The sequence below is a fragment of the Ammospiza caudacuta genome, chromosome 6 (genome assembly GCF_027887145.1).
Source record: "Ammospiza caudacuta isolate bAmmCau1 chromosome 6, bAmmCau1.pri, whole genome shotgun sequence".
In the NCBI taxonomy this organism is placed as follows: domain Eukaryota; kingdom Metazoa; phylum Chordata; class Aves; order Passeriformes; family Passerellidae; genus Ammospiza; species Ammospiza caudacuta.
Window position 1 is genome coordinate 22,115,213 of NC_080598.1, and position 23,982 is coordinate 22,139,194.

At 41.5% G+C, this 23,982-nt stretch overlaps 1 protein-coding gene across 2 annotated transcripts in view; it reads left to right on the plus strand.

The window, feature by feature from the left end:
* The window catches only part of LRP5 (LDL receptor related protein 5), a 131,428-nt gene extending 115,497 nt beyond the window's left edge, over nt 1-15,931 (plus strand). The window contains exons 18-24 of one of the 2 annotated variants that reach the window (XM_058806395.1): nt 402-638; nt 1,195-1,305; nt 3,975-4,211; nt 5,463-5,602; nt 8,474-8,571; nt 9,060-9,344; nt 14,524-15,931. In XM_058806395.1, the coding sequence (XP_058662378.1) occupies nt 402-638; nt 1,195-1,305; nt 3,975-4,211; nt 5,463-5,602; nt 8,474-8,571; nt 9,060-9,321 (1,085 nt within the window). In that variant the 3' untranslated portion in view covers nt 9,322-9,344; nt 14,524-15,931. Of the gene's footprint in view, nt 1-401; nt 639-1,194; nt 1,306-3,974; nt 4,212-5,462; nt 5,603-8,473; nt 8,572-9,059; nt 9,421-14,523 lie in introns of those variants that run through there. The other variant, XM_058806394.1, reaches the window with a different exon arrangement.
* The last annotated feature ends 8,051 nt before the right edge of the window (nt 15,932-23,982 follow it).

Sequence of the window (23,982 nt, forward strand, 5' to 3'; positions counted from 1 at the left end):
TAATACAATTGCAGGGATTAGAATTGTTTAGAATTTGGTTTGCAATCAGAAATTGAGTACTCTTTTGAATTTATGTATATGACAGTGTCTTCCAAAAGGCGACTGTTAGAGACAAAGCAAGTATTTGTAGAGTAAGTACTTGGAGCTCCTGTCTTTAGTTCAGTGCTTGACTGCTAAAGCAAACTTCTTCTATCAGCTTGCATCCAATTTTTGTTATGAGGTTGGTAAAATTTCATTCCTTATGCAGAATCATGTTTTCCTCTAAGCTGGAATCTTAGTGTAGTACAGAAGAACTCTAGGGAAAGAATAAGTTCTTTTCCTGACAAACTCTGTCATGCTTTTACTCTGTTGAAGGGGATAAGGCTGAGTATACAAATCTGATCTGTTTTCTCTTTCTCCAGAACCTCCAACTTGTTCCCCAGACCAGTTTACGTGTGCAACTGGAGAGATTGACTGCATCCCAATGGCATGGAGGTGTGATGGGTTTCCTGAGTGTGATGACCAGAGTGATGAAGACAGCTGCCCCATATGCTCTGCATCCCAGTTCCAGTGTGAGAAGGGACAGTGCATTGATGCACACTTGCGGTGTAATGGAGAAATTGACTGTCAAGATAAATCTGATGAAGCAGATTGTGATAGTAAGATCAGTTTTCCTGAACTTGTGGTTCTAACATAAGCATCCCTTTGGGATTCTAGCTGTTCTTGAAATGTATTAGATACAAGTCCTTTTTGTTAAGTCAGAAGTTCCTGAATACAGATAAGAAATATAGCAGTTACTTAGCAAGGATATATTATATGTAATATATCTATTTATGTATACATAATATAGGTATGGAGTACATAAGGTTTTATAATATGCCACATTACAACATTTTGTTAACATGTCAGGTGATCAACCACACTTTATTAGATAATGTAAGAGATTCTTGCTGATTTGATCTTAGTTTTGCCCCAGCAGGACTGATTTGAGAAAGGATTGGGAGTTACTGGGGCCAGAATTTTATTTTAGCTCCACTGAGTAAGAGGTGTAACAGCAAGGGGGGAGAACCAGAGATGCGCAGGCTTGCAGTTTGCCCACGGCAGTGTTCTGGCACCTACATGATCCTAATATGAAACTCACTTGTTTCAGTTTTCTCAAGAGGCTGAAATGCTCCTGTGCTGTCAGTACCTGATTTTCCCTTTCTTTCCATGCAGCAATTTGTCTGCCCAACCAGTTCCGCTGTGCGAGCGGGCAGTGCATCCTCCTGAAGCAGCAGTGTGACTCCTTTCCCGACTGCATCGACGGCTCTGACGAGCTCATGTGTGGTGAGATGGCTTTTCTTGACATGCAGCTGCTGTGTTTGGGCATGTTCTGCACCCCTGGGCAGAGCCCTGGGCTTTGCAGAGCAATATTCTTTCAGGGAAGAATAGTGCAGAAGGGCCTTCAGAACTATCCTTAGGGAAACCTGACTGTGCTCAGCACCTTGGAACTTGCAGAGCTGCTGCTAAACTCAGAGTGGCTTTTAAAAATGTGCAGCCCTATTCACTGCAATAACAGGGCCAAGCTGGAGACTAATTATGTGGAGGAGCTAGCATGCAACGAGCAAGTGTCCTCAAGAGACCACAAACTGGTCTCTTACAGTGCAGGTGTGAAAAGAATATATGGAGAGATGTTGATTTTTCTGGGAAAAATGTAACTTTGAATTCTCATGGCAGTAGGTATGTGCAAGTTACAGACATGCTGATGGCAGCTGTTGTGTTAGTCCTTAGAGAGTCTGTTACTTTGCAGTCCAAAGTGGACAGTAAAATTCACTTACTTTTGCTCTTCTTGCAATTTCTGTTGTTTTGTACGTGGAGTGACTAGAGCATGAAATATTCAGGCAATGGGGCAGGTGGAAGGAGCATTTAGAATCACACGTGGTTTAGCAAAATAGTTGAAACAAAGCATTTTAGAATAAAAGCAGATAGTTGTGCTGCTCTGTTGGTAGCTCATTCTGAACAAATAGCTTGCACTGGATTTGTGTAGAGAAATGCTGCACTTACATTGCCTATAGGACCAGCCTTAGCGGCTTGTGAAGTTTTTAATATCTTAGATTTGTCATGTTTTGAAGCACCAGTTGTCAGAAGCTGTGCCACTGCTGGGATGAGCGGAGGGTTCACCAGGTTTGGTCCAAGGTAGCCTTGTTTCTTCCTTCCATCTTCATGGTGGATACTACAAGGAAAAGTTTATGCATGAGTAAGAATGGTGAAAGGAGCCCTAGTTGTGAATAGAAAAAAAGGCAAAAAGAATGGAGACAGAAATTGTTGAAAATGTCAAACTGAACATGCTTCTCCCACATCTTCTTTATCGCTTTAGCTTTCATCCAGTTCCTCCAGTTTCCTGGATAATATAAGAACACTTCTTCCTCTTTTTTTGTTTCTTTTTTCTCCTTCAGTTTCTTTGTGCACTTGGCAAACTTTCTTGCTGCCAAGTTAATGCAGCTGTTTCCTGTTTGCACTTTGGGTCCAGTCCTGCAATTAGGTCTTAACTGGTTTAAATGTGTCTTTATGTAGACATAGGATTGTCTCCTATGGTGACAATCATATGGACCTCTTGGTGGAACAGAGCATTCTGTGGTTTCCCACTTGACTGAGGGAAAGAACTCAAGTAGGGAATAAAAATGATTGCTACCTTTTAGATAAGGATCTTGCATTCAAAAGAAGTTAGGTTTAACCAAAATGAGAATTGTGTGTTTTAAAATAGCTAATTTGGGAACATGTTTTAATTTTGGCTTTGCTTTTTTTTCTGGTATCGTGGCTGAACTAATCTGACTATTTGAAAATTAGGATCTTAGCTGACATAAAAGTTGTCATGCACTAGTAAGTGTGAAAAAAGGAGAAAGACTTTAAGACAGAAATAAGTTTTGGATGCTGAGCTGTTAAGAGTGTATTCCTAGATCTTTGTATTTCCTTATCTTCCTTCTCCAATTTTCAGTTGTTTTTCATTCCCTTCCACTGAGATTGAAACCAGAACCACCGGAGAAAAAATTTATGAAGTGAAGGCCTGAATCTTATATGAACCCTTTCACTTAAAACTTCAACAAGGGGGAAGCGGTCTATAGTTAGAACAGAGCATGTAAAGTTTGGACAAGTTTATTTTGATTTCTTGACTTTTTGAATATAACTATTAGTGTATGTTAAAGAATAAAATTATAAATGTGTGAGTCACATGGAAAAAATTGCTTTCCCTGAAGACCATTGCATATGTGAAAAACAGGGAGGTGTCAGGTTTATCTGGCAGGAATTTTGAATGTGTTACCCATAATCAGGGAGAGATGTGAGGTGTAGATCATCTCACATACTGCAGCACCTTTTATTGTTTAACATTCAGCTACATAAGGGGAAAAAATAATGAGTAGAAAGTATTTGAGATACTTTGGATTGCGTTTTCCTTCCAATTTATAAGGTAGGGTTTCTTTGAAAACAAGTAATATTTTAGGAAGGAAAAGTATTCTGTTTTAAGACCTGTATTGGCTAGGAAAACATCCACTGCTTAGTATATACGGTACCTTCCCTACTGGTAAATTTTCTTGATTTTTCATGTTATTGCTAGCCCAAATGGCTTTTGAGAGGGCAATCCTCTCTGATTAAGGACTTAATATTTATGAGTATCCTCCATCTTTGACCCATTGACTTTGGAGGGCAGGAAAGAAAAGGAAACTTTCTATACCTTTGTTCTATCATGAGAAGTAATCCTGTTACAAGATAAATTGCTCAACAAAAAGAAGAGTACTTTGCTCATACTGCTTTATGGAGGGGAAGAGGAAGCATGAAGTCCTGTGTACTGAATCAGAGTACCTGGAGTCACAGATGCCTGAGTGTGATGCAGATGCTTTTAAGGGCACTGTGTGAATGGCTGTGTGCTGCCTGATTTGCTGAATGAGCTCCAGGACGGCAGCACATACACTGCTCCATGTTTAATGGCCATGTTTCATTTCCTTCTCCTCTCTTTGCAGAAAAATCGAAGCCAGCCTCAGACGAGTCGCAGCCACACAGCAGTGCCATTGGCCCTGTCATTGGGATAATCCTGTCCCTGTTTGTCATGGGGGGGATGTACTTTGTGTGCCAGCGTGTGGTGTGCCAGCGCTACGCCGGGCCCAACAGCCCCTTCCCGCACGAGTACGTCAGCGGCACCCCGCACGTCCCTCTCAATTTCATCGCTCCGGGGAGCTCTCAGCACGGCACTTTCACTGGTAAGGGTGCTTGCATCCCGTCAGCACCATTCCATTGTCTGGGTTTGGAGTTTTACACGTGGTAAAGGCTGCTGGGTGTGGAGTTTTCAAAGAGCGGAAATTAGATGTTGGTCTGCTCGGTGGTTTTGGGATGAATCTGCCATTTGAATCAAATATGTAAAATCTATTAGCTTTTCTTGCACTTTAATGGCTATGGTCAGCTATTCCTGCTTAAATTATGTTACTGTGGTTATAAAGAGGTTTTTGTGGTAGGAGATAAAATTAGAGGATGAAATAATTGCAGGTGAAATCTTTGCAGGGATGTTTTAAATTGGACTTCACACTAAAGCTTTTCTAATTAAAGCGAGTATCAGTGGTTTTCATCTGTACTTCTGTAGGTGCTAAATCAAGCTGTCATTCTGATTCTCATCCATATTTGTTAGCTTTTTCTAATCCATATTGTTGTGACAAGTTACAACAGCTGAAAATCTTATTATTTATGCTAATTCTAAAGAAAAGACAGGTTTCTAATACCATGGCATTTCCAAGAAGGATATATAATCGTGAATGATGATTATAAATACTTACTCTGCTTGTAATAAATATTTCCTGCATTTGAAAAAAAAATTCTGAAAACTTCCCAGACTTAACTCTTACGTTAGCACTGAACAGTCTGACAGGAAGAAGCTGAAAATTAATTGTCTGAGTTAAGAGTATGTTAAAGTAAAACAGAATTATGTCTTCCATTTTCCTCTAACTCAAGTTTTCTTCCTTTTGTCTCTGCTGATTTGCAATTTTCACTGTGATTATTTTTAACAAAAATATTTGAGTTTTGCAGTTTTTCATTTACTTGCAATTTAATTTTTTGCAATGGAAATGGAAACTTTGGAGGTCTCAAGCTTGGTTTTTGGGGGGGCCTTGTATAATGGGGTTTGTTTTGCAACTGCCTAAGTTTGTTTACTGGAAAATTTCTTCTTAAATTTGGGTGAGCAGTTTGGATCAGCTGTTCTGAAGATTCCTTTCCCAGCAGTGTGATAGTAGGTTGTGAGTTCAGTGCTGCAGTGAGACAGTAGGCGTGAGGGTGAAATGTTTTCTTTACAAAAAGTGTCTGCTCCTTGTAATCCTGAAATTTTTACATAAAGCACTCTTCCCAAGGTGTGACAACCATTATCATTGCATGGGTTTGCAAAACTAGGGATTTGGTTTCTGTTTGGCATTGACAGATAACACTGTGGTTTATCTAACCTTGTCTTCCTCTCTGTTTCAATGCAGGCATCTCTTGTGGAAAGTCCATGATTAGCTCCATGAGTCTCATGGGAGGAAGCAGTGGTGCCCCTTTGTATGACAGAAACCATGTTACTGGAGCATCTTCAAGCAGCTCATCCAGCACTAAAGCCACTTTCTATCCACAGGTATGTCTGGGAAATACACCAGTGAGTTGGGTATCTCCTGCTTCTGAAGAAAGGAAAGGTGAAATTTTGTGCTTACTAAGTAGATGTTAACAACTGTTAACAACCCTTGGGTGTTACTGTTTATGATATGCAGGCCCATTTTGACACTCACAAATTTCACAAAAGGGCTTTGTTGTAGTCCATCAGGATTATACAGTGCTCTGTGATGTCCAAAATGTTTTGTTATCAGAGTGATACTCAGCTAGTTTATCCCTGGATACTTCTGTTTTTCCCTTGGAGATGCCGCCTCCTTTGTTAACTCTGGTGGCCATGGCCCAATGACATTTTGCACTGCCTAATGCTGCAGGGACACATGGAATAATAAGGCAAGAAAAATGAAAGGGGACTGGAATACAAACATGTATGAAATAAGCTTGACTTGCTGTTTAGATCAAGTGTCGATTGTAGGTTTGGAAAACCAAGTGCATGCACTGGGGGAAAATACCGGTACAGCAGGGTGAGGCAGAGGTAACTTTACATTTTTTCAGCTATAATTTAGCTCCATTTCTGACTTTTGAGTGTTAGAAGTGACAGAATTCTTGTCCCCATATCACAGTTTCACAAATTCCGACATGTATATTCAGAATGGAAGGAGTCCTCTCTGAATATGTAGGAGAGACATACAAAGGTTCCTGTTTGCCAGCATATTTTGTCATGAGTTTTTTTTTCCATTGTGCTTCTGAGCAATACATCCATTGGATTTTAGGTACACAGAAGAAGCTGCCAGAGTTGATGTGCCAGCTGTGGAGGGGATTTTTGTGTAGTATTGAATCAGGAGCCCACACACTGTGTGGGTATACCTGCATTTATGTTTACACGTAAGCTGTTATGGGCTGTGTGGGCATTTTGATTGATGGCATTTTGGCCAGTTACAAAGGTACTTTCTGTCCCTTTAAGAAGGGCAAAAATGAAAAAGAGAGGCTTGTGAGCTTATCTGTTGGTAAGGTAAAACTGGGTACATACCTCTTGCATTGTGAGGCCATCAAGAAGCAGAGGAAGTCAGGAACTCAGCAGCCCTCTTAATTTAGCTTGTCTCATGCATCACCAGTGTCCCTGTAATGTGCTGAACAATTTCATGCTAGACCTGATTGATGTGTCAGTACCATGCTAAAAAGGATGAACTGAAAAAACACTTACTTAAGTAAAGCTTGAAAGAGAAAAGAAGCCCAAGAGCTGATCTGCCTGTGTGATTCTATGGGATCTGTGTCGGCCAAAAGATCAACTCTCCCGTTTGACTTCTGGCCAAAGTTAATCTGACTGTTGCTGGGAATTCTTTTTCCACACTTTGCTGTGTCTGCCAGGGCCTGCAGGGATGATACCACTATTTCCTTCATGAAAGGCATGCTGGGTTCTTAGAAGGAAGCTATTGCAAGGGCTTTGTTGCGTTGAGGTACTGCTTAATCCAAATGTTTTGGTGAGTTCTGTGTGGTAGCTAATTACCCAGCTTTATGATAATAACCAAAAGGATAGATCTGAGCATCTTCATTTTCTTGGCTTTTTTGGTTTGTTTAACACATCGTAGTGGTACTGAGAGGTGCTCCAGTGAATAGAGACTGGGAAAGAATCGGTGTCAATGAAGTTATGCCATTTACATGCCTGAGAATCTGGCTACAGGCATCCTGGCTGACACTGTTCGCTGTATTTAGTCTCAACATGAAGTGCTACTGATGCAGCTCAGGGTGTCAATAGGAGTGAACCCACAAATAGCATGCAGTGCTCCTCCAAGGAGGAAGATTTCTGAAAGATGGCCTGGGGTAGTTACTCATCATGCCCCAGCTGGCAAAGGTTGTCTCCCTTTGCATAATCTGGGGGCAGGGCTTGTCAGTATAAGTAACAGTGAGCTCAGCTCAAAGGCCAGAAATCACTTTGCTGGATGCTGCACAGTGAAGACCCAGACAATGATCTCCACTCAGTGACTTTAGAGTGTTTTTGTGGGAGAGGAGCAGAGGCAGAGGAGGGATGGTCAATGGGGCAGGCCATGAGTTGGCCAAATGCCCAGGGCAGGCAGTGTACAAGATGTGCACATCAGTAGCAAGGCTCAATCAGCAGCAATGATGTAATTTTCCACACTGGAAAAGATAAAGTGCTCTTCTTAGGTTCAGGCCAATGCCCTAATGGCTGTGTCAGAGGTTCAACTTCCTGATGGTGGAAGAATCCTAAATAATTGTGAAGCCTGCTAAACTTTTTCCTGTGTGAAGGCTACCAGTGACCTGTGAGTGTGTAAGCAGCACTCGTAGCTGAGCCATGTGTGTGTGTATGCAATCTATATGCACACATAGATAGGCTAGAAATATTTTTTAGCTCATAGGCTTTTTGCATTGTGAACTCTGCCAGAATGATATGTTTACAGAACAAGAGTGTAAATGAAGTGTTCAGGGAGAGATGGAGTTTTATTAGTTATAGTAGAGGAACTTGGCTTCCTGACCCTACTATTGACTGGGGACATTTTAGGGTCTGGGAGTGGAACATATTTTATTTCCATTAGCATCTGCTGAGGATGCTATCAGTCCTTATGTCCAAGGAAGTGCACTCAGATTCAACCAAACTGGGTCTCATTTCCAGCTTTATTCCAGCCTTCCAGCATAATAACAGATGTGGCAAGGAAGAAAATTCCCTGTACTGAGAACTTTGAAGGCCTGCACAGTACCTAAGTCCAAAGTCTTGTAATGAACATCTGTGATCTTTAAAAATGCATTAACACATCCAAGCAGCTAGGAGAGCAAACTAGAATAAGGATGAATGACAGGGTGAAGGCATCAATACCATTTTCAGTCTAAATAAAACTGTATAATTAACCCAAAATGTCACACTTCTTTTTCCTGTTGCTTCTAGATTTTGAACCCTCCACCTTCCCCAGCTACCGATCGGTCCTTATACAATGCAGAGATGTTTTATTCCTCAAACATTCCTTCAAACACAAGATCTTACAGGTACAGTTCAGATAAAAAGGTTTGCTAAATCTTCTGTTTATCTGCCTTTAGTTGTGGATCTTGTTCAGACTTAATTTAAAAATCTTTTCCTCTGTTAATAAATGACCATTCAAATTATCTACATTATATTGCTTTATAACAGTACCTGAGCATCCCTGTTGGTGTTTTCTGCTCATTCTCTTATCTTAAAACTCTTTCATGAGTAATCTATTTGTTAGTGACTGGGTTAAGTGGTCATAGTGGTCTCCTCTGGTAGGTTAGGGGCTGGAAGAATGTGCCACTGGCTGAGGGTAGTTGTGCCATTCAAAATTGACACAGTTCAGGTACTTGTTGGATCTCTCTGAGAGTCTGAATTAAGGCTCACATGGTATTAATGAGCAGGCATCTTGGCTGAACACACAGAGCTGTTCAATCTCTTTATTTTTTCCTTCTTTACCCCCCAGATTGCAACTAATGCATGTGCTTTTGTCTTTTTTGGTTTCCTGCAGGCCGTACCTGATACGAGGGATAGCTCCACCCACAACCCCATGCAGCACAGATGTCTGTGACAGTGACTACACCACGAGTCGATGGAAGGCCAACAAATACTACATAGATTTAAATTCAGACTCAGACCCTTACCCCCCTCCTCCCACACCTCGCAGTCAGTACATGTCGGCAGAAGAGAGTTGCCCTCCGTCTCCTGCCACGGAACGAAGCTATTTTCACCTCTACCCCCCTCCACCCTCTCCTTGTACAGACTCTTCATGACCTCAACAGAAGGAACTTTTCCTGTAAATATTTTAAAATATGAACAGATTTAAAATATATATTTTATGATTTAAAAATAAATCTGGGTGGGAATTAAACAAAACTAAATGTGAATAAAAATGGGTGGGAGGGGTGGGGCTGTGAAAAATTGTACAGAGGAAGAATATTTATAAAATTGATTTTTTTAACTTAATTTCCATTCTTTTGTGCCATATTTGCCTTTTTGAAGTCATGTAAATGACTCAGTCTCCAAAGGATTTGGGGAGGGAATGTTGAAACTTTCTGCATTTTTAAGCCGCGTTTTTACAAGCAAAAAGTGTATGTAGTTCTTTTGTTAATGTGAGACAAGAAAACTAAGTGACTTGTGGGACGAAGGTCATTTAAAGAAAGATGCAGGCTTATTCCTAGAGGAAAAAAAAACATTTAAATACAATTGTTGGTATCATCCCTGCCCCACCAGTGGAAGAAAACGTGCAGGATCACAACCCTTAGATGCTCCTGTTTGCAAGTGAGCTGAAGCTTCCAGCAGAGCTTGAGTGCCAAGACCTGAATTTCAAACCTCCCTCTCCATCTGCTCAGCATTGACCTGAAAGAACACTTCTCTTGGCCAAACCTTCCAGGTTAACTAAACCCACAGGCATCACATCCTACCTCATGGCAGTGGCACTCTGCACATGGCAAATTCTGTAACTGATTCAGGCTAAATAAGATCAGTCCTAAAAAACTTGGTTTAGGCCCAACCAGTTCCCCACCAGACCGGGTGGATGGTAGCAGAAGCAGTTGTACTGACCTGTGGGTGAAAGCAAGGGTCAAGTTTGAAGTGGTATTTAAGCTAAGAGAAAGGCCCAACAAACTGTAGATTTGCTCAGACTCACCATTTTAATAGTGATGCAACCAAGCTCCTTCATTCCCTATGAATGACTGTCTGGGAAGAAGTTGTAATGGTCAGCTGCTTCTTAAAACACAGTGCAAGTTTTCTTTTGCTCAAAAGTCCTGTAATCACTGTGCCAGGTTTCTGAGGTACTCACCCGTGCTGACTTCATCAGAGAATTGCTTCATCTCTTAATGTTCATTTTCCAAAGTGGAACAAAATGGTCACTTGTATTCAAATGAGGAAAGTTGAGTTTCAACTGGTGTTTGTAGAGAAATGGTATCTGCATAGCTCAAATCAAAAATCAGTTTAGCCATCTCATAAAAATTTGCCACACTATTCAGATTTAGAAATAGGTAGAAAAAAGAACAGAAGAAGGAGAAAAGACAAATATTACTTTTCTATTCATGTTGATATAAAAATGATTAACTTGTACAAACTGCTCAGGACATCAAGATCAACAAAGTGCTTGTTTCCATTCCTACAAAAAAAATTAGAGAATGGGGGAGCTAGAATTATTCTCTTTCAAATTCAGAAGACAAATTTTTGTTTTAATTGCTCTTTCTCTGTATCAAAAGGGATTGGGTATTGTATGGCACTTTATAAATTCAGCACTGGTGATGATAATGTGAGTGCCTGCTTGGGACATCTGAATATGCAAACTTGCACCTGTTTCTGCAGCTGCTCAGTAACAGATGTGTTGGGCCTTCAACAGCTTTAATATTGATGGCAACAATGAATATTTTTTTCTTGTTTGAACTAAAATTGTACTTGGCTTTGGGTCTTTTTAGCAAGTTATTTGAGAGCACATCAGAGGAACGCTATAACTCCAGGAGAGAGGTCTTTGTTGTGGTTGTGGAAGGGCTGGGACCACAGTGTTCTGATCCACTTTGTGTTTCCAGATTTGTTAGTCCAGATCTGTTCTTCCTGTCTGCATAGTTCAAGAATAGGATTTGTGCTGTCACTGGTGTGTTACTAAAACTCCTAAAGTAGCTTTTACTACCTTCGTGTCTAAATCTTTACTTGAGAGATTAAGCACAAAGAGGATGTGCTTTTTTTCATAGAGAAGATTACAGAAATGGAGTTGAAGAATGAGTTATTTCCTCATCCTCTATCAACATTAGCAATTTTGTACTATGCTGTGATGGGCAAGGTCATAGTTTGTTACTCTTGGTGTGACTTAGCCAATCTCTGAACTGATGGTTTGGTGAAAGAAGGCAATTCTCATGTGATCATGTTTCAGCTATCTAAATTAGGAATATACATCCCCAGGATATTTTATGTGCCACATGAGTTGTATAAAAAAGTGTTTGTTCTGCATTACAGCAGTTGGTAGTCCAATTTCATATCATACATAATTTTCTGCTTGATAACTATTAACTATTTATAATGAATTCATGAGTTGTTTCATGTCATAGTTCTAGCCTAGAGATATACCACATTAATTTTCCTCTATTCCTGTGATTACAGAGGAGTGGATGCAGAATTACTCAATTTTTTTTCATTAAATCACTGATCTTTTTTAAGAGCTATAAGAATCCTAACCACTTCATCTGAAGATTTGTATCCTATTAGAAACATTGGAATCGAGTCCAAGAAAATTTGCATTTTTACTGAGAGCTGAACTACCTAAAGAGTCACATTCTTTTGGAGCTTAGGTCTCAAGAAGGAAGGAAGCATTTGCTGGATTTGGTGAATTAAGTGTACATTTTTATTTTAGTTGAACATTCATAGCTTCTTGCTGTTGATATTTGCTGAGGAATTGCCTTCTCTGAGGCACTTGAATTTTGGTGATGAAAATCAATACACTGCTCCATATTACTGACACTAAAAACCTTTTCCAAAAAAAAATTGTATACAAATTTAGCATCCTAACATTTAAATACTAAATATTATTTTTGATTGCTGTGGACTATATACTTTAAAAGGAATACTGCACTCCAGGTGTTAGAAAAGACCAGGAAGAAAATCTGAGCAATAGGAACTACTTTTTATCAGAATATCCCCACTGTGTTCTTAGTGGTTTCCATCCTGTGAACTTTCAGGGTAAAACATAGAGAATAGGTGCTGTTTTCTTGTAGATAAGGATGGGAGTAGGATGCAGGGAATTAGAGAGTGCATATGAGAAATTCTGGCAGTTGAGGGATGAATAGGAAATGTGGAGGGGAAAGTTGCCTTTTGGTGAGGCTTAAGCATGGTTTTAATAACTCAGAAGTTTTCTGTGAGGAAGCTGACTGAAGTATTTTAAGAGTTCTATCCTAGGAACCTGCAGAGGGGTACATGTGATTCAGCTACCTGTGTGAGCTTGTGAGTACTTGAATCAGTGTTTTCAACCACTACTTTCCAAGCCCATTGTGACTGCATATTAGCACTTGAAACAGCTCAGGATGTAATAAGGAATGGTGTCTGGAGAGCAGCCAGTAATGGGCAGACGATAGGGCTGGTTCTGTGTTAGGTGTAAAGGAGAGATGGCCCAGCAGAGAGCCCCTTACCTGTCCTGCAGTGCTGCCATGACAGCAGCCACTTGGGTCCTGCCTCCTGTAGAATTTGTCCCATCTGCAGGGCAGGTGTAGCAGCAGTGTGAGGCTGTAAGGTAAACTGACAAGTAATCATCTTTGACAGTCAAGGATTCCTTCATTTCAAGGTACAGTTTTTGAAATTGTAGCTTGACTCGAGCTAAACTGGTCTATAGCCACTGCACCTTTAAATTTTAATAACTAGAGATAGTGAATTTGTTCTGGATGAGTCAAAGGAAACTTCATGAGTACTATCCCAGCTGCCTTACTTAGATTTCTTACTCAGATTTCTTCTGTCTGGACAGATCACTAGAGTGCACTTAGGCTAAGATTAAGCTAAATCCATATGTATGACAAATAATAATTTCTTCAGGATAGTGTTATAGTACAAAATGCTCTATGTCTAAAAATGAGATTATGCCATTATCAGCATATTCTAAAGAGGAAGGCAGAAATGAGTGGGAAACAAAATTCTTTTGGAAAAATTTAATTGATTTTCAGTAATAAGCCTTCATTTCTGTGGTTTGCAAAGGTACAGGCACTTCCCTAAAAGTTCTGATTCCTTTCAAAGTAACAACAAAATTCCCTGTTCCCTCAATACCTGTTTTACAGACCTAGGATGGGCTTTCTGGAAATCTCCAGGCTTGTTTACCCTAGATCTGTTTTCCACCTGGTATCTAGAACGTCATGTGCAAGGTCCAGGGCTCATGATGTTCTCTCCATTTTTATGCCAGCTGGTGCCTTTGGATTCTGGGGCTTTTGACATTCTGACACTGTGTGGAAAAGGATTTGGAAGCAGGAGCACTCAAGTAAGAGCTGCTAACTGTGGGCTGATGTCACTCCTTGGTGGCCTGCAGGGTCAGATCCCTTTGCTGGGAGGGCTCTTGTGCTGCCCTTCCTCAGAGCCTCTCCAGCATGTTGTGCTACTTCACAAGTGTGCTCAGTTAAACATCACTAAAGTTGTGTGTCCTGTTGGCCTCAAGCATTTTTGGAAGCAGATCTCTTCTGTAATTTTGTTGGGGTTTATGTTGAGTCAGTCCAAATAAGTAACTGTGCTTACAATTGTACTACAAATTACATCCATTAATGTTGGGAAATGAAAACAGAAGGCAAGCATGTTCCCAATAATTAGTACCATGCCTGGCACAGAGCCCTGAACTGGAAGCAGCATATTTGCTGTTACAGTGCTGAGGGAGATTTTGTAAAGGTCCATGCTTGGAGAAAGCCTTAGACAAGCCACAGTCAAAGATAACTGTTTCCAGCTCATTCATTTGGTGGTTGTTGTGTGTTGGGACTCAATTATGAATTATAAGTAGAATTCTCCTTGTAAGTTTGCCTTGTCTATAAGAGATTCATGGAAGGCTGAATCCTACACTCAGAGAGGGGTCTGCTGTTTCTGCTGCTGTTCCCTTAGGTACTGCAACACTTTCTGTTCATCACTGTATATAAAAATCCATTTCTACAGAAGTTGTAAGTTTAGCTAAACAGCTTAAGGTATTTACTTCACATGAAAATAAATATTTAATAGGCATAGATGTTTTCAATTCTGTTAGGTCTTCTGCCTCTCCTTCCTGAGAAGTTACTCTAGATTTTCTAAAAGGTGATTTTCTTTCATTTGTTTATTTTGAAGTTGGCCAGCTATGCTGTGGGCTTTTTCACATAAAATCATACTCCCTGTAAGGAAATAAAACCAATGAAAAATTTATTTTAAGTCAATGTTAAGCCTGCTGATAGGAATGATGGAAACCAGTCTGATATGTCTTCTGCATTCCACAACAAAATCCTTCAAAATGCCGTGTCCTGACATGCTGGCAGTGCTCCCAACCACCTGTGACAAGCTGCAACATCCTGGCTGTTCCCAGCATGAGCCACAGCCCCTGTGCAGCCCACCTCTGGAGCCAGGGCCGGCTCCTCACCAGCCAACACAGAATCCTGGTGGAGAGAAGATCACAATGACAGTTCCTACACGGGTCGGTTTATATCTACAAAAACACGCAGAGAATGTGCTTAGAAGGACTTGTCAGAGGAGAAAAGCAAGTTTGACAGCTCCGGTGGCAGACTAATTCAGCGCCATTGACACCTCTGGAAATCGAGTGCTCCCACTGATGCACCTTTCTGTAGATAAGAATGGGGCCGCTCTGGTGACAGCATTCCTGGCTGGCTGCTTGACAAAGGGAGCCACATTCCCGTTTGGTTTGTACAGAGATCCTGCAGCCTGGAAGTAGTTGTACATGGAATTCATCAGCCTGTGGAGGTAAAACCAAGTGTTGAAAGCAGGAGGACAGCTGTGGAAATTTGGGGGTATCATAAACACAACTCTAACCCAGACTGCTTTCCTACTCACCTACTTGTATGGCAATTGCTGCTATTGTAAATGTACAGGAATATACAAAGAGTACCAAGAAATTTTATATAACCCACACATAATCTTTTTATATTTATATTAAATTGTGTATTCTGCAAACAGCCTAATAATTACAGCTTTATATGTGTATCATTTTGTAGCATTTCTTACCTCAAAAGACAACCAAACCCAATACTTCAGTGCCTTGTGTATTTTAAACAGATTAACATATAAACTGGGGGGAAAAATGTAGATTGTACTCGGCTGGTTTTAACAAAGCTTTGTATTACTGTTAAGGTTCTCTTCAGTTAAAATACATACAGCCACAACTTGTGGGACTAACTGAAAGTTTTCCATTTTGGAGGTTTTTTTAGAGCATGCATGTTTTGAATTTGTAATATATTGGAGTTTCTCTCAAATGCATTCTTTCAAGTTAAAGTTAACTTTGATTTATATATTCATATCTATTTCAACAGACATCCCAATACCTGTCAAAAATACATAGCATTTAAAAAAATAATGCCAGTAACTGATATTTACATGTTTGGGGATTAAATTAATGATGTTTTCAGCATGTCACAATTTTCGTTGGCGCCATAAAATCTTTATTGTGTTATGGAAAGTCTTTATCAATTATTTTTCCAAGCATGGCCTTCTAACACACAAATGACTTGGTAATACTGTTGTGAAAAAATCTTTGGGGCTGTCATCACTTCAGACCATTGTATGTTAACAATTTTCTGGTCATGAAACTGCAATGTTTCTTTATGTTAACAAAACCAAAGGCTTGTTTGAAGTAACTGGTATTTTGTATAAATATTTGTACAGATAACAGACTCTGCTTTTGTACTATAGATTATGTGGATTTTGTTTTATAATAAATGCTTTAAAAAGAAATGCTTAGCAGCTGTTTTATGAGCAAAGCTGTTTCATCACCTAGAGTAGAGACAACCAGCCAGTATCACAACTGTTTTAGAGACTATTTAAGATAAGGACAGTGCTGGCTCCTTGGCTTTAATTTTAAAATGTGCAACAACAGTGAGAGCTAGAAAGCAAATCACCTTTAGAATTAGAGTTGTTAGCTACAGAACTTACCGCAAGTTTGTCAGCAACACGATGTTACAAAAATTGTTACACTATATAGGAATAATCTCAATTGTTCTGACTAGGCCAGATTTGATCTGTTTCTTTTTTAATTTTATTATATCTGTTAAATAGATGCTATAGGATGTCAAAGTAAAATTTTAAATAGTGACTTCTTTTTTTTTAATGGGGAACATACTTGAAAACTAGTTCTATTGAGTCTAGTTTTGTCTTGATTTGTGCAGTCAATATTGGTGGTCTCAGATTTGTGAGATTTAACCTAGAAGTCAAAATGATTTTTAGTGGAGATACCCCTTCCCCTGCATGCCAGTTAGATGGGACTCAGACTGAAGTGTTCCTGAGCAGTCATCAGCAGTCATGGTGAAGTCCAGTTCTGTTCCTTCTGATTTTTCCAGGCTAGAAAAAAAATTAGAGCATACACATACAAATTTCTTCCAGGTTTTGCATTATACTGAACCAGAAAATGTTGAAAGATTTTTCCTCTTAGTCACATTATCATTGCTAATAATGCTTTAATAGAAATGGAGCCTGGAGCAGCCATATGATGACAGCCTACACCTAGTGATTTATACCATCACTGATTTGGATGGATTTGTAGCTTGAAGGAAAATGACAATTCTGAACTTCTGCTGCTCTGCTCAGCCTGGAACAGGCCTTCCATCATCCTATTGTGTCAGAAAAGTTGGAACAAATTACCCAGAAGTACAGAAAGATTTTTAGGGTTTCATATGACATGAAGCAGAACTGCCCCACTCTTCTTTCTGGACCTCCTGGCTGGATCTAGGCTTTCTCTCCTGTAAGATGCACAAGGTCCTCTTGGAGTGCACTCTGTCTGGCACTGGCTGGTGGCAGGGAGGTGTCTGATACACACAATAATACAGATTTCTGCACAGCATACAGACTCCTCCAGTGCCTTAATCCCAGATATTTCTTGAAACCAGAGGACACAGTATTTTCTTTTTGCTTGAGAAAAGCTTGCTCACCTGTCTGGATGGTGAGCTTGTATTCCCACCTTACACTCCCACAGCTTACAGATTTCTTAATGTTGTAATTGAGAAATAAAGCTCTGATACATCATTTGTCTGAACAGAATCTGAATACATTCCCAGGGCTGTACCTGTGGTCACAGGGAAGAGTGCCCAATTCCAGATCCACCTGATCTTTTATGAAATTGCTCCAGCTGTTACTGTCTGTGGTGGGGCAGAGCAAAGTGTTTGGCTGATTTAGTGCAGCATCATTGAGGATTGAACTGAATAACTGTGTCTGGATGTGCCAGGAAGTGGCTAAACTGGTTGAAATACATTCTGCCACAGCATGGGTGGCTCACAGCTGCACTCAAGAGCAGCCTGGTCCTGACCTATTCAGCTCCATGGGTCTCCTTCCATGCTTTATGCCAGTCTCAAAAGCTTCCATACACATGGTGGTTGCTCCAAAAGACAAAGTAACTAATGCCCTTCCTTTCTCCTCCCTTCTCCAAGCTTTTATTGCTGAGCTGACATTGTGTCACATGGAATATATCCCTTTGGTCAGTGTGGGGGGCATCCCCTCCCAAGATCCTGGCCACCCCCCAACCTAGTGGTGAGGAGTTACTGCTGGAGACAGCACTGGTGCTGTGGGAGCACTGCTCAGGAGCAGCCAAAACACCAGGGTGTTACAACAATGCAAAGCACAGCACCATGACAGCTGGCCGGGCAACATGAGCTCCAACACAGTGAGCCAGCTGTGCCCACACGCTGCCAAAAACCCATGTAGAGTTTTATGGGGAGGAGTTTGTGTGAAACTAATGCTTTTTAGGACAGATATATTGCTTTTCACCCCCCTGTGCTCTGAGGGGTTTAATGCATGTTGCCCTTTGAGTGAAAGGCTAGGGAATGGTGGGGCAGCCTTTGAGGCTGTGGGTGGTGCTGCAGAGAGCAGGGTGGAGGGAAGGCAGTGCATGCTGTGTGGGTTCTGCAGGAGCAGCATTGCAGCAGGAAGGCAGTGCATGCTGTGTGGGTTCTGCAGGAGCAGCGCTGCAGCAGGAAGGCAGTGCATGCTGTGTGGGTTCTGCAGGAGCAGCGCTGCAGCAGGAAGGCAGTGCATGCTGTGTGGGTTCTGCAGGAGGAGCATTGCAGCAGGCTGCCCACATCCCTGCTGACAGCATACAGCCTTCCTCTGAGGAGGGCAGGCGGTTGCTGGAATCTGCTCAGAAAGCACAGAGAAAAAGAGGGTTGGTGTGCACAGGAGCCAATGCTGTTGTGGTTTTAGGCATCACAAAAAGACACTTGTCTATAATTAGGACTGGAGACAAAGGTAGCATCTGAGAAGTGGAGGCTTGATGAGCCAGGCTAATTGCTGGACTCTGAGCATATTGAAGAAATGAAGGGAGGATTGTAACTGCAAGAGGTATTGCCAGATCAGCTGGCTAAGATCACAGCTACAGTGAAGATTAGGACAAGGAATTTACTTGGGTCTGCCCAGTTTATGTTTTGATGGATTCTTCACAGAACACAACAGCTGGAAGAGGCATGGCAAGGGCAGGATAAAGCCTTGAATTTCCTCGGGCAATTAGAGACTAGTCCCTGGTCTGTAATTAACATGAATAGTAAATAGGCTTGAAGCTGGAATGGCTTTTGGAATAGAAAAATATCAACAGTTTACATATATTCTGGACAGCCTGCAAAGACAGGATCTGGGCTTGCCCTAATTGGGGTTAACGCCTTCTGTTACAGCTTCCCAAAGGCAAAGCTACTTTGGCAATAAATCTGATTAAAGGGCTAGCATCAATTTTGACAATCTATTACTTGGGGACCAATGTTTGTTACTGAACTTTGCATGGCCTAGAGGGGTATAAGAAAGATTCATGAGAACAGGGACAATGCTTTCCATTGTATTTTAATTTGGCTTACCAGGCTATTGTTACAGGTTTAATTAGGACTTAATTCTTAGGCAATTTCTCTCATAGCTATCTGAATTCCTTCTAGGTTGTAAGGATACAGATTTAGTGCTTATGCTCATTTTACTGTAGTCATTGTACACAGGCAGCCACTAAAAATGAGAACAGAATTTGGGCACCAGGCTTCAAAGGTTTGTCAATTCCAATGCTATACATAGCCTGCAGCATTTGGAAGGGTTGATATCCTCAGCTTCTCTTTCCTGTTGTAGGTGGTTGTACCAAAAGCCAGGTGCTGGGAACAACAGAGTGGCAAGTGGTCAGTAGCTGGATTCCCTGCATCCAGTCCAGACAGAAATGCTCAGGTAGGGGGGAGCTCATGAGCTGAGGTGCTGTCCTGATTTAGGAATGGGACTCTCCAAGTCAGTGCCCCCACCAAGATAGCAACAATAGTGCAACAAAAGTGTAAAAAAGTGAACAAAGAGGGGGTGATTTACATGCACAGCTTGCCTATGATGGTGGAAAGCTTCCCTCTGCCTGCCGCACGTTTCCCTAACTGGAAAAGAAATCCTTTCTTCTCAGAAGTAAGGGAAAAACAGAAAAAGGGAAAAAAGTTCCCTTCCCATTCAGTTCCCATTCCTTCTTATTAGTGCCTGATAAGCTACAGGAGTCAGCAATAAACTGAATCCCAGGTGTTTTACATTTCTCAATGTGAATATTAAGCTTAGCCCTTACAGAAAGGTTAATAAGTAATCCTGGCAGGTATGTGATTATTTAATGTATTTTAGTCCTTATTCTTACCCCTTTCCTCTGCAGTTTTGGTTGCTCTAGCCATGAAACACTGAAGTCTAAAGTTAGAGGCAAGGTAAGCAAGTGGTGAGAGGACCTGTTTGTTACATGGGGTTCCTGGGAACAATGTTACCTGGGGGATGGATGTTGTGTGTGAACAAACTCAGGAAGAATTAAACAGGGTTCAGGGAAGTGCAAAGTTTAAGAATCTAAAATGTAGAAAGCTGACTGCTTTATCTGTACAGGATGAAGCAGCACACTTCAATTGAAAGCAGAATGAGAACACGCTTGTCTTTACTTGTAAACTTGCTTGGAGGACCAGAGCTGAAAAATCAGGAATTGGTGATGAATGAGATTGAGGAATATGTGCATCCTGTCCTAAATTGGGCCTTGTGAGAGATCCTGTGTTTTGTCTCATTTTACAAGCTGGTATCTTGTTTCCATCTAGGACTGAGGGTAGGTTTTGTGAACTGAGCACTTGAAGAGTCTAGTTTATTTCCAGATCCTGCTGGATTTCTACAGATGCAGCCAACAAGGAAACATTTAGAATCCCATCTTCAGTCTTGTTCAACAAGAACTTCTCAAACTTTCGGCCTCGTAAAGACAGTAGCAGGTGTAGGGACAAAATCTTCTCAGTCTTACAACAGAGGATTGGATTTCATTGTCATGAATGTATTTAAGGTGGGGGAAGAAATACCTGAAGAAGCACAGGGTGACTTTTCAGCTTGCTCACAAAAAAAAAAAAAAAAAAAAAAAGGGAGAGGGCAGAGGCTAAGAGTTGTTTTGTTTTTTTTTTTTTTCTGGTTAGAGAAAAGTAAATAACAGTCATTTTAAAAGGAATTTTCACTTCCTTCATATGTTCTGTGTCATTTGAGGCTGTTTAAAACACTTTAAATTACAGTATACTTTGAAGGTTGATTAGTGTTTTCAAATTTATTTATTTATTTTAATTGGAGTGGGATGTTCTACCCTAACATTTTTATGTCAACCACTTCTGGTTTTTGGAACCTGTCAAATTATATGTAGCCTCCCCAGTGCCCAATACAGGGGGACAATTACTGCCCTAATCCTCCTGGCCACATCTGACATTTATGGGGACACATCCATGTTAAAATATACATTAATACTTCAGAGCTTAGTACTGAGCAAAGCCACAAGGTGGCACAGTCATCTGCTCTGAACAGTTGCTCACCAAACTTCATTTCCCAAAGTTAACACGGCTCCAGAGCTTCCCTTTTAGGGGAGAAAAAAAAAATACCGGTGTTTCTGCAAATAATGTCCTTATAGCACTTGTTTGCAGAAACACCTGTATTCGTCAAGGGCATAGCGAAGATTTAGCAAAACCAGGAAAAAGCAGAGCAGGAAAGGGAATCATCAGCATATCTGTCATTTTCCCTTTTCTTCTTGCCTGCCATGGTACGGTAAGTGCAGACACTTGGAGCTACTTTTGTTTGCTGACTGTTGTTTGACAGTAGGTGGAAATAATTTCTCTCATGTAGACTGTTTTGTTTGTCTTTATCCTGGTTTAGGGCAAGTTTGGGAGAGAACAAGAAATAACTTGTCTCCAATAAAAAATATGCCAGTGCCCAACCTGTGCACACACATCCTGGTCCCTTGGGCTGGAAGAGCCAGTGTTTTGCTGTTTACTTCTGAAAGGAAAGACACCCAGCAATGATGCATCTCAGCTTGGTGTTAAAAAGTTCTGACAACTGATCCTTTTGGTGTTGTTGAAAATAGTTATTAGTCTATACACATGTACACACACACATTTTCTTCCCTGTCCCTCACTTCTGTACTGTCCCTCTTTGGAGGTTGTGTATATAAAATTGCTATGTGTATTATATCTCTCTAGATAGATATTTATAATTTCTACATATGCTTAGATATGAGTGCTTGGGAACCCTGAGGAATTAACTATCTTTGACTCTGTTGAATTGAAATCAAGCCCTGTATATATGCCAAGCCAGATTCTCGTGTAGAAAATGTACATTTATTCCCCTGTTCATCACTTCTGTACTGTCCCTTCTTTGAGCTTTGCTCCATGCCACAGGCTTAAATGGCTGTGCTGAGCCTCCTGTCCTTTGTGAAGCCTTTGTTCTGGGGGCAGATCAAACCTCAGGGACACAAGAATGGTTCTCTAGGGTCCCAAGGCTGCTGTAGGGGCTGGCAGAGCTGGAAAGAGCCAGGCTCAGGGCTGGGTGCTTGCAAATAAGGTGTCCAAGCAAAGCCTGCTCCAAACTGTGCTACTTATCAGTGGCAGAAGTTCAGAGTTTAATTCAACAAGAATGAGCTCAAACTTCTAGAACTGCTTTGCTTTTCCTGTCCAGAGGGCAGAGATTTACTTTGGGTGGCCTTTCTCTCTGTAGTTGATGAAATACCTGGAGCCTTCCTCCTCCTTGCATGGGAGATCAGAAGTTTGAAATGTCTGTCAACTCACACCCTGTACATGAGGCATATGGGATTTCAGCAGCTGATGACCTAAATGAGAACATGTGAGTAGTTAGTGTCTCAGTGTCTACTCCTGGCCCCTGCTGTGAATTCCTTCTGTACATTGTGTGGGCTTGCACCACTGAACTTCACCAAATGTCTAAAATGCTGCAGTAGTGTGTCAGCATGGGCATATTATATTCTCAGTCCCTGCCACAGGCTGAGGTGCCTGAGCACCCTCATCTGGGCTGCTGCAAGGGGAAGCACTCACTTCCCCTCCTGTAGGACCACCACTAGCAAGAAGAGGTAGGACTGCCCCAGGAGAATGGATCTGTTTTGTGACAGCTTGAAGTTAAGATGAAAAAATTAGTGAAAGGGCATCTCCACTGCATTATTTTTCTCCAATCACTGTGCATCTTCCCCTGCCCTGCCAGTCTGACAGAGCAATTATATTCTTGATCAAAACATGCCACCTGCTGTTTGTCAGAAGGGAGACATGTATAGTCAATAAAGCCAGTGCATCAACTAGCCAAACTGGAAATGTATTTGCATTGCAAAACCAATCAAAAGTCCTGGGTGCCACAGGTTAGAGTCTCATCCTGGCCACCACACAGAAATCACCTGGCAACCCTGCACTCTTAGAATCATAGAATCATTAAGGTTGGAAATGGTCTACAAGTAATAGACTTTAACCATTAGCATAGAACTACTGCGTTCACCACTAAACCTTATCCCAAATTGCTGCATCCACATGCCTTCTGACCTCATCCAGGGATGGTGATTCCAGCCCTTGCCTGGGCAGCTTATTCCAATGCCTGACAACTCTTTCAATGTCTTCACTCTGTCAGTGAAGACATTTTCCCCAACATTCAGTCTAAACCTTCCCGGCTGCAGCTTGAAGCAGTTTCCTCTTGTTCTGTCACTTGTTACTTGGGAGAAGACATCAACTCCCACCTTGTGACAACCTCTCTAGACTGATAAGATCCTCCTGAGCCTCCTTTCTCCAGGCTGATCATCCTCATCCCCCTCAGCTGCTCCTCAGAAGACTTGTGTTCCAGCTTGTCAGCCTTCTCTGGACTCACTCCAGTGCCTCAATGTCTTTCTTGCAGTGCGGGGCCCAAAACTGAACTCAGGATTCAAAGTGTGACCTCACCAGTGCTGAGTACAGATCCTTTCCCTAGTCCTGCTAACCACACTGTTTCTGGGGGCCAAGGATGCCATTGGCCTTCTTGGCCACCTGGGCACTGCTGGCTAATGTAGTTTCCCAGATCCTCCTTCCAACTTTCTCTATCTGGGCATTCCAGTTGCTGACTGCAGCCAGCTGGGAGCCCCCTGGTGCACCAGCACAGCTGGCAAATGGTTGGTTGGAAGTGGCTTGGCAAACTCTTCCAGCAGCTCCCTCAGTGCCCTTGGGTGGATCCTATCAGGGCCCATAGCCTTGTGTATGTCTAGGTGTGTAGCAGGTTACCGATCTGTTCTCCAGAATTATGAGGGCTTCATTCTGCTCCCCATCTCTGCCTTCCAGCTCAGAGGGCTGGGTACCTGGAGAACAACTGATCTTGTTATTAAAGACTGAGGCAAAGGAGGCATTAAGTAGCACAGCCTTTTCCACATCCTTTGTCACTGCTGATCTGCAATTCTGCCAATGCTGTGGGCCAGCAAGGCCAGAGCCTGAACAACCCTGCAGATTACTGCCTTCCATCCAGAGCCAAAGCACGCAATTGGCACTGCCTAAAAC